Here is a 10,789-nt window from a genome sequence, read left to right as displayed (position 1 = left end):
GGATTTGAATCCAGGACTGAGTTCAAAGCTTTTGATTTTTGGACAGGGAGAGTTGAATATGCCTGAGAGTCAGGTGATTCCTTTCAGTAAGACTTTAGAATTATGAATCTGGGGGCGCCTGGGTGGCGCAGTCGGTTAAGCGTCCGACTTCAGCCAGGTCACGATCTCGCGGTCCGTGAGTTCGAGCCCCGCGTCAGGCTCTGGGCTGATGGCTCAGAGCCTGGAGCCTGTTTCCGATTCTGTGTCTCCCTCTCTCTCTGCCCCACCCCCGTTCATGCTCTGTCTCTCTCTATCCCAAAAATAAATAAACGTTGAAAAAAAAATTAAAAAAAAAAAAGAATTATGAATCTGGATCACAAAAGACAATTCAAGCTTGCTAAACAGATTTGGGAATCAGTAGTTTTATGTGACAAATAGATTTATTGAAGGGGATGGGATGGCCAGGGTAGAGGGTATAGAACAAGAGGGAAACTAAGGATAAAATTCTGAGAGCATTATTATCTAAAATTATGCATAAGGGTCAAGCAGAGGAGTCTGCAGGTCCAGAAAGGAGACCAAGAACAGATGATCAGAGAAAGATGAGGAGCAGTAGGAGGAGGAGGGAGAGTTTTAAAAAGGAGAGAACTGCTCATAGTGTCATAGGTTAGAGAGGTCAGTACAGAGGATTTCAGACACTGATGACTTTGGCTTCTTTGCCTGATTTTCTAGGCTAAATATGGCTCCTTATACCCTTTCCCTCCAGCAGTTGGAATTAAACTTTCAAAAACCCATGCTCTCAGTGTTTTGCTCTCTGTCTGGTGTGAGGGAACCCTTGTGGGATAGCTCGATGGTGAAACAAAGATTATTGACACATTCTGAACCCAGTGAATGATGTAAGTCCTTCCTGATGCTGGCCATGCACTCTTCTTTACAGTCAACTGCTGTCTGGTGACTTGTCTTAGTATTTCACTTCTTTTCAGGACTGATTTTAGAGGTGAGATTAGTGATTAGTCTGGGCTTTGAGTTACAAATGGCTCACACTCACCTGCTCTCTGGTAACCCCCATTCCAGTTTCAAGATCTTAGGAATCTAACCTTTTCTTTTTTCCTCCCAAGATAAAATTATCTTAAATATATCCTAGCAATAAGTGGCACTATTTCCATTATGGGAAGAGGAGATAGCTAGTTTCCAGATTATAGCCAAGCATATTTTCATATATATAACAAGTGTAAATTTATATAATCTAGTAAGTCATAGAAGCACATGAATATTTGTGGATGGAAAAAAGGAACGGATAAAGGAAGTTAGTTAACTCTCTAATTGTTTCAACAGAGAGATAAGATCTGAGAAAACTCGTCTGACATTTCCCATCTCAACAATCTCTAGTTATAGCCATCACTTTTGTAGCCAAATTTGGGGATAGCAACCCCCTGCTATAGGATTGATTATTTCTGCAGTGCTTCTAATGCCATCATCATCTTTCAGGTTTAGTCTTCTGTGTCAGTCCCTCTCTTTTAAGCTTGGTGGGTCCCCTAGACACAGAGCTTGAGATGGTGATTCTTGTTTAAGTGATGTACTGACAAACTACTGTCCTGAGAAGAGGGGTGAGACGGGCAGGATAGACAAGGGAGAGAAAGCTAAGCAAGGCTGTGGTCTCTGCAAAGTCTGGTTGCTCAGAAAGCTCTGAAGTACTCATTGCATCACAGCTTAGGTCCCACCTGGAGGCAAGGCGACTAGCTCTTTGCACCTTTATGTCAGGCAGTCATTGACCTCTAGATGTGTCCTGGGGTTGAGGTGGGCGGGTATAGCATAACTTCTGGGTGAAGTGCCTCTCATTTGATCAAGGATAATTTTCTGGAGAAAGGGAGAACTGTGAACATTTAGTACTCCACACCCACTGCAAATATAGGTGCATTGGTTTGGTGGAGGGGATCTGAGTGATATACCAGTGGCACCCACTACAGCTATTGTTCCTTTTATGATACAAACTGGATAGTCTGGACAATGTAAGACTCTGGATGGACGTTGGACAGGAGTAAAGTATAGAGTCAGAGTTTAGAATGAAGTTAGTTTGTCAGTTTTTAAAACTGGATTAGGGATTATCATAATAAAATAGGTATTATTAAGTTTTAGATCAAGTTTGAAATAGCTTCCAGAATTAAGCGTTAGATTAATGTTAAAGTCTGAGTAAAGGTTAGAATGAGAGACATCATTAGGATTAGTGCTAAGATTAGGTTACCATGTTGATTTGTGCTAGTATTGCTATATTTGGATTAGAATTAGTTTTAAAGATAGCCTAATGATAGAATTACAGTTGGTACTGAACATAGGGGAGCATAAGGGTAGGACAGGGTAGAGGAAATTATGGGACAACATAAAAATATCATCTAAGTCTGTATACTCAGTCAATAGCCTATTTTTTGTGAACTAAATGATGTAAAATATGCTTAGAATTTTTGTTTTAGTATTTTACTTGTTTTCAGGATTGAATATAGAGGTGGGATTAGTAATTAGGACTGGGCCTTGAGTTACAAATGGTGGTTAGATTGAGTTTAGAATAGAATCAGAGTTTGGATAGGCAATGAAATTAGAGTTATATAAGAGAATAGGACATCAGGGTGGAGGGAAGGAAGCATGGTTTTGGGATCCTGGAGTATCTGACAATGGCTTATTTATGTATTCCAGCCTGTACCTGCTTGGCACTGGTTGAGGCTCCTCTTCTTCACTATGGTGGACACCAATGGCAGTGAATCTAGTGCCACATATTTCATTCTAATAGGCCTTCCAGGCTTGGAAAAAGCTCAGTTCTGGTTGGCCTTCCCGTTATGCTCCCTCTACCTTATTGCTGTGCTAGGTAACCTGACAGTCATCTGCATTGTGCGGACTGAGCACAGACTACATGAACCCATGTATATTTTTCTTTGCATGCTTTCTGGCCTTGACATACTTATCTCTACTTCATCTATGCCCAGAATGATGGCCATCTTCTGGTTCAATTCCACTACCATCCAGTTTGATGCTTGTCTTCTACAGATGTTTGCCATCCACTCCTTATCTGGCATGGAGTCCACTGTACTGCTGGCCATGGCCTTTGACCGCTATGTGGCCATTTGTCACCCGCTACGCCATGCCACTGTGCTAACATTGCCTCGTGTTACCAAGATTGGCGTGGCTGCTGTGGTACGGGGTACTTCACTTATGGCACCCCTGCCTATCTTCATCAAACGGCTGCCTTTCTGCCGCTCCAACATTCTTTCCCATTCCTACTGCCTACATCAAGATGTCATGAAGCTGGCTTGTGCTGACATCCGTGTCAATATCATCTATGGCCTCATTGTCATCATCTCTGCCATTGGCCTGGACTCACTTCTCATCTCCTTGTCATATCTGCTTATCCTCAAGACTGTGTTGGGCTTGACACGTGAAGCCCAGGCAAAGGCATTTGGCACTTGTGTCTCTCATGTGTGTGCTGTTTTCATATTCTATGTACCTTTCATTGGGTTATCTATGGTGCACCGCTTTGGGAAGCGGCATGACTCCCTCCTGCCCATCATTATGGCCAACACCTACTTGCTTGTTCCTCCTGTGCTCAACCCTATTGTTTATGGAGTGAAGACAAAGGAGATCCGGCAGCGTATCCTTCGTCTTTTCCATGTGACCACCCATACTTCAGATCCCTAGATGTCAGTGAAAATTTCTTTTCCTCTCAAAGTTTTTCAATTCAGATTTTAATATCAACATTTTGGAAGACATTATTAGGAAAAAAAAACCTTCCCTAATAGAAACACAACGGATACCTTCAAACAGGAAATTGGTTGGAGAATCTCTGTATGGATAGGGGCAGCAGAACCATACACTCCCAATCCCTGTTTTTAAATATTATTTTCACTTTATAATTCTCTTTATATAATTATTAAAACCCTGAGATGGTTGTGGCTGGAGAGCTATTTCTTCCCATTTAACCATTTAGTCCAAATCTCTGCTTGCATTGATAGTCCACAGCATTTCTGAGATGAGAGTTGTACATCTAAGGGACATTGATCAAAAGTTAAGCATGGCAAGAGTAAAATAAACACAAAAGCACAATATAATCAGGTAATCTTGCTTGAAACTATGATTTTTTCTTCAGAATCCCCAACTGTATTGGATCCCAGGAAAACAGATGTACCGGGATTTCTTTCTTCAAAATGATCTCCACAGAGAATAAATAATTTCTTTTATTCTAGGAACCAGCTCTCAAGAGGAGGATTAGAGTAGAACCTTGAAAATACTACAGTTACCTACATTAATGAAAGATGACACACTCTGTTCTGAGCATTTTTACAGATCATGGATACTTTCCCTTCACTATCTTATCAGTGTTTTTATCTGGGGAGGAATATGATTAGAATCATCATTATACCAATGGGAGAATTGATACTTAATGGGGATCAGTGAATTATATGAAGTCACAAAAATTGTCTTTTGATATCCATATTGTGGGGAGGGACTGTTAGAGAAACCTGTGAGGTAGTGAGTTAGACATTTCAAAAGTCTTGCATTTTTTTTTAGGGGAGGTATTTAATTTCCTTCCTCACTCATTTGGTATTGCATATAGGAATTTCCTGTTAATGTTGCTGATGGCTTTAATTCCAATAGTTCCTGGTCCATTTGCCACCATACCTGGGTAGTAACAGCAGAATGTGTTTGGGACATTCCCAAACAGTGGCTAGTTTGGAAAATAGTATGATTAGCAGTGGGGTCACTCAAAGAATACCTAGAGAGACACTTTTTGGAGAAATGCAGCTGAGAAGACCTAGAAGCTCATGACAGAAATGACAGGTCTCTCACAGACCAGGGGTCTAGAACAGGAAGCATCATGAGGCTGAGCAAGGCCAGCGGCCCATGTGGCTAGCTGGGAAGCAAGGTTAAGGCAAGCATGGATCCAAAGAAACTAAATAGAGCATATCAGTGGATACGGCCTATCCCCTAGGCTCTGAATGGCCCTGTGGGTGAAGCCCACAACATCAGTGCTTGGAGAACAAGGCTGTAGGAGACTAGTATTTAGCCATAAAGACTAGTATTTAGCATGAATATAGTCCTAGAGGTGTACTTAGGCACAACACTTCTAGATGGAAGCAGAATGGGAAGGAGAAGGTGTGGGCGCTATAGGAGTGCAGCAGGAATAGACAGGGAAGAAATGAGACCATTACCCATGGAACGCTTGTTAGACCTAAACAGAAGCAGGTAGTATAGTAGAAAGCTTGGCACAGAACCCGCCAGAATTTTCTGGCTATAGCTAGCAGACTGCTTGTTAGAGAGGGTATAGAGAGAGCACATGTGATTTCTTGGACTGGAATCCAGAAGATGAGAATTGTGAGCAGTATGGGATCTGATATGCTCAGGTGAGTGGTGGCCAGCAGCACTAGGAGCATGAACTAGAGTCAGTGCAGGCTTTGGTCATTTTGGGCAGAGGAGTGGCCCCTTACCCAGTAAAGCCCTGACATTGGGATTGAGAGAAAGAGAATTAAAGAGAGAGAAACAGACAGATTTTCTTTCTTATTAGGAAAGCAGTATAATAAACTTTTGACATTCCCCAAATACAAAAGAAAAGTATAATAAACTCCAATAAAGTTGTCACATTGAAAGACAAACATTGTTAGCATTTTTGTGTTTATTTCTCCAGATTTTTAATAGGTGTTTGTATGCATGCTTCTGTATGGACATATGATGAATGTGTGTTACCAGTTTTGTATTTGAAAGCCCGTTAGATACAGGGATAATCAACAGATAAATCGGACACATTTAAATTTTTTTTAATTTAAAGATACAGCCATTATCCTAGATTTTAGAAGGGATTCCAAGTCCGTGATAGTATGCTCATGATAAGTTTCATGGCTTTAATCTTAAGTGACTTAACCATTTTGTGAGTATAAACACACACCACCACCACCACCACCTTCCTTTATCTAATGTTTTAATAAATACTAAATTATTAAATGCCAGATAGAGACAAAGCTATAGCAGGACTCTTTTAACTTCTAGGTCAGATTTCTGGTCATTTATTTAATGACTACTCACTGGGTCACCTGGAAGGGCCTGGAGTTAAGGACTAGAATGAGAGGGATAGGCTGCCTCTTTCAGGAGATTTGGCTGGAAGTTAGGGTATGTTCTGGCAAAGACCTTCATCATGTGCCTTTCACATAGGTATCCTTTTACCTTCTCCATTTCCTTTGTTTAGGCATTGCTGCCTCTGACCCTGCTGCCTCAGCCACTTGGACCTTTGTTCGGTCCTGGAGGAGTCTGAATAATACTAAATCTCAGTCTATAAGTCAGTCATTTTTTTTAGGTTTATTTGGGAATGTTTCATAAATGTGGCTTGTGTTCTCCATTCTGCTTACCAGTGTTCTGGTCCAGATACTTACCTCTTGCTTAGAGGATTGCCATACTTTCACATTTGTCTCCTTGCCTTAAACATCTTGTGCACAAGTCCTAAATCCCATGTAGTTTGCAGGAATTTTTCCAAACACAATTCCGATTATCTTGCTCCCCTACTTAAAATCCATTGAGGATCTTTTATTGCCTCCCATACAGAGTTACTTCTTAGAATGACAGTAGGCCATTCTTTTTTACTTTTATATATGTTCCCATCTTATTTTTTCTGTGTAAAATCTCTAATTTTTCCACGTAGTGTGTTTCAGCTACTTTATAATACTTGCCATCTCTCAATGATTTCATGCACTTTTAAATCCTCTATTTCACTCTGTTTCCTTTGAATTGCCTTTTGTCATTTTTTCTTTTTAGCAACACTTGATAAAATGAAACTCTTTTATCATTTGTCAGGCCAAAAGAGGCATTTTCTCTTTAGTGTCCCTAGACCTCTTGGTTCATACTTTAGAACTGGACCATTTACAGTTCAGAAAAGTTTGAGTGAGCTTCTGAGTCATATACGCTCAAGTTAATAAAATATACTATATTATTACTTTAATTAAATTGAAATAAGACTCCTTTGGATGCAATGAGCATACATGTGGAGAGTCTGTCTTTAAGATAGACAGACCTGAATTTGGGAAAGTGCCGTATTATACCATTGGTTTAGGATTTCAGAGTTGATGTTTGTTGTTTATCTCTTAAGGTACAGTAGTCCCACTTCCTATCCATAGGAGATACATTCTAGGACCCTCAGTGGATGCCTGAAACTGCAGATGATATATACTATATGTACTGTACGATGCTTTTTTCTATATATACATACCTATGATATTGTTTGATTTATAAGTTAGGCACAATATGAAATTAACAACATAATTAATAATAAAATAGAACAATTATACTGTAATAAAAGTTATATGAATGTAGTGTCTCTTTTTCAAAATATTTTATTGTACTGTATACTCACCTTTCTTCTTATGATGATGTGAGATGATAAAATGCCTACATGAAGAGATGAAGTGAGGTGACTGATGTAAGCATTGTGATGTAGTGTTAGGCAACTACTGACTTTCTGATGATATGTTAGAAGGAGATTCATCTGCTTCCAGACTACAGTTGATTGTGGGTAACTGAAACCATGGAAAGTGAAGCCATGGGTAGGGGGGCACTATTGTATTCTCAAAACTTCTTGTTCATTCCTGGACATCTCATAGCTTTCTTTATGTTAGACTGGATCCAAAGGGAATGAAGATGATGCAGAATCAGATTGTAGTCTGCCTTTTCTACAACTAAGGGAGCCAACAGGATACAGGGCTTTTAATTCTAAGAAAGTTAAAGAACAAGGGGATGGAGAATCAGCTGCTCTTCTTCCACGGTCTTCTTCCCAGACATGTCCAGATCCCTGACTTACTTCCAAATCCATTTCCTCCTCCTTCTCCTCTTATTCTTCCCTTTCATCTTTTTCACGACCACGATTGACAGGAAATGTATTCCCTACCTTTGTTTTTAAGCTGTTTTTGTGAGTTATTGTTCCTTATTAAAATATAGATACATCAGTAGAGAGAAGCCACACTTTGAAAGATAGCGAGTGTGACATTTGGAAGGTAAATATTGCTTCTAGTAAAAATCACCCAGAAAAAGTATCCTTAGAAAAGGTGGCTGATGGGAAGGAGGACTTTAAGAAGGAGTGAAAGATGTATCACCCTTTCTTTATCTAACTTAGAACGTCTTAGGTCTTCCAAGAAGTTTTTCATCTTATCTAAGGTGTGAAATTTATTGGTATATTTTCTTACAATCCTTTTATTTTTTTTTTATTTATATATGAAATTTATTGTCAAATTGGTTTCCATACAACACCCAGTGCTCATCCCAAAAGGTGCCCTCCTCAATACCCATCACCCACCCTCTCCTCCCTCCCACCCCCCATCAACCCTTAGTTTGTTCTCAGTTCTCAACAGTCTCTTATGCTTTGGCTCTCTCCCACTCTAACCTCTTTTTTTTTTTTTTTTCCTTCCCCTCCCCCATGGGCTCCTGTTAAGTTTCTCAGGATCCACATAAGAGTGAAACCATATGGTATCTGTCTTTCTCTGTATGGCTTATTTCACTTAGCATCACACTCTCCAGTTCCATCCACGTTGCTACAAAAGGCCATATTTCATTTTTTCTCATTGCCACGTAGTATTCCATTGTGTCTATAAACCACAATTTCTTTATCCATTCATCAGTTGATGGACATTTAGGCTCTTTCCATAATTTGGCTATTGTTGAGAGTGCTGCTATGAACATTGGGGTACAAGTGCCCCTATGCATCAGTACTCCTGTGTCCCTTGGATAAATTCCTAGCAGTGCTATTGCTGGGTCATAGGGTAGGTCTATTTTTAATTTTCTGAGGAACCTCCACACTGTTTTCCAGAGCAGCTGACCAATTTGCATTCCCACCAACAGTGCAAGAGGGTTCCCGTTTCTCCACATCCTCTCCGGCATCTATAGTCTCCTGATTTGTTCATTTTGGCCACTCTGACTGGCGTGAGGTGATACCTGAGTGTGGTGTTGATTTGTATTTCCCTGATAAGGAGCGACGCTGAACATCTTTTCATGTGCCTGTTGGCCATCCGGATGTCTTCTTTAGAGAAGTGTCTATTCATGTTTTCTGCCCATTTCTTCACTGGGTTATTTGCTTTTCGGGTGTGGAGTTTGGTGAGCTCTTTATAGATTTTGGATACTAGCCCTTTGTCCGATATGTCATTTGCAAATATCTTTTCCCATTCCGTTGGTTCCCTTTTAGTATTGTTGGTTGTTTCCTTTGCTGTGCAGAAGCTTTTTATCTTCATAAGGTCCCAGTAATTCACTTTTGCTTTTAATTCCCTTGCCTTTGGGGATGTGTCGAGTAAGAGATTGCTACGGCTGAGGTCAGAGAGGTCTTTTCCTGCTTTCTCCTCTAAAGTTTTGATGGTTTCCTGTCTCACATTCAGGTCCTTTATCCATTTTGAGATTATTTTTGTGAATGGTGTGAGAAAGTGGTCTAGTTTCAACCTTCTGCATGTTGCTGTCCAGTTCTCCCAGCACCATTTGTTAAAGAGACTGTCTTTTTTCCATTGGATGTTCTTTCCTGCTTTGTCAAAGATGAGTTGGCCATACGTTTGTGGGTCTAGTTCTGGGGTTTCTATTCTATTCCATTGGTCTATGTGTCTGTTTTTGTGCCAATACCATGCTGTCTTGATGATGACAGCTTTGGAGTAGAGGCTAAAGTCTGGGATTGTGATGCCTCCTGCTTTGGTCTTCTTCAAAATTCCTTTGGCTATTCGGGGCCTTTTGTGGTTCCATATGAATTTTAGGATTGCTTGTTCTAGTTTCGAGAAGAATGCTGGTGCAATTTTGATTGGGATTGCATTGAATGTGTAGATAGCTTTGGGTAGTATTGACATTTTGACAATATTTATTCTTCCAATCCATGAGCAGGGAATGTCTTTCCATTTCTTTAAATCTTCTTCAATTACCTTCATAAGCTTTCTATAGTTTTCAGCATACAGATCCTTTACATCTTTGGTTAGATTTATTCCTAGGTATTTTATGCTTCTTGGTGCAATTGTGAATGGGATCAGTTTCTTTATTTGTCTTTCTGTTGCTTCATTGTTAGTGTATAAGAATGCAACTGATTTCTGTACATTGATTTTGTATCCTGCAACTTTGCTGAATTCATGTATCAGTTCTAGCAGACTTTTGGTGGAGTCTATCGGATTTTCCATGTATAATATCATGTCATCTGCAAAAAGCGAAAGCTTGACTTCATCTTTGCCAATTTTGATGCCTTTGATTTCCTTTTGTTGTCTGATTGCTGATGCTAGAACTTCCAGCACTATGTTAAACAACAGCGGTGAGAGTGGGCATCCCTGTCGTGTTCCTGATCTCAGGGAAAAAGCTCTCAGTTTTTCCCCGTTGAGGATGATGTTAGCTGTGGGCTTTTCATAAATGGCTTTTATGATCTTTAAGTATGTTCCTTCTATCCCGACTTTCTCAAGGGTTTTTATTAAGAAAGGGTGTTGGATTTTGTCAAAGGCTTTTTCTGCATCGATTGACAGGATCATATGGTTCTTCTCTTTTTTTTTGTTAATGTGATGTATCACATTGATTGATTTGCGAATGTTGAACCAGCCCTGCATCCCAGGAATGAATCCCACTTGATCATGGTGAATAATTCTTTTTATATGCCGTTGAATTCGATTCGCTAGTATCTTATTGAGAATTTTTGCATCCATATTCATCAGGGATATTGGCCTGTAGTTCTCTTTTTTTACTGGGTCTCTGTCTGGTTTAGGAATCAAAGTAATACTGGCTTCATAGAATGAGTCTGGAAGTTTTCCTTCCCTTTCTATTTCTTGGAATAGCTTGAGAAGGATAG

General features: G+C 39.9%; 1 protein-coding gene across 1 annotated transcript; it reads left to right on the top strand.

Moving 5' to 3' along the window:
* Window positions 1-2,403: 2,403 nt before the first annotated feature.
* On the top strand, window positions 2,404-4,032 carry OR51E1 (olfactory receptor family 51 subfamily E member 1). Its single transcript, XM_025928517.2, has one exon. It carries the CDS (start codon window positions 2,707-2,709, stop codon window positions 3,658-3,660), a length of 954 nt encoding a protein of 317 aa, XP_025784302.1. The 5' UTR covers window positions 2,404-2,706; the 3' UTR covers window positions 3,661-4,032.
* Window positions 4,033-10,789: the final 6,757 nt, after the last annotated feature.

The sequence above is a fragment of the Puma concolor genome, chromosome D1, assembly GCF_028749965.1.
Source record: "Puma concolor isolate L17-30 chromosome D1, mPumCon1.1.hap2, whole genome shotgun sequence".
Lineage (NCBI taxonomy): Eukaryota > Metazoa > Chordata > Mammalia > Carnivora > Felidae > Puma > Puma concolor.
Note: the sequence above shows the minus strand (reverse complement) of the source record. Positions and strands in the feature narration are given on the sequence as shown.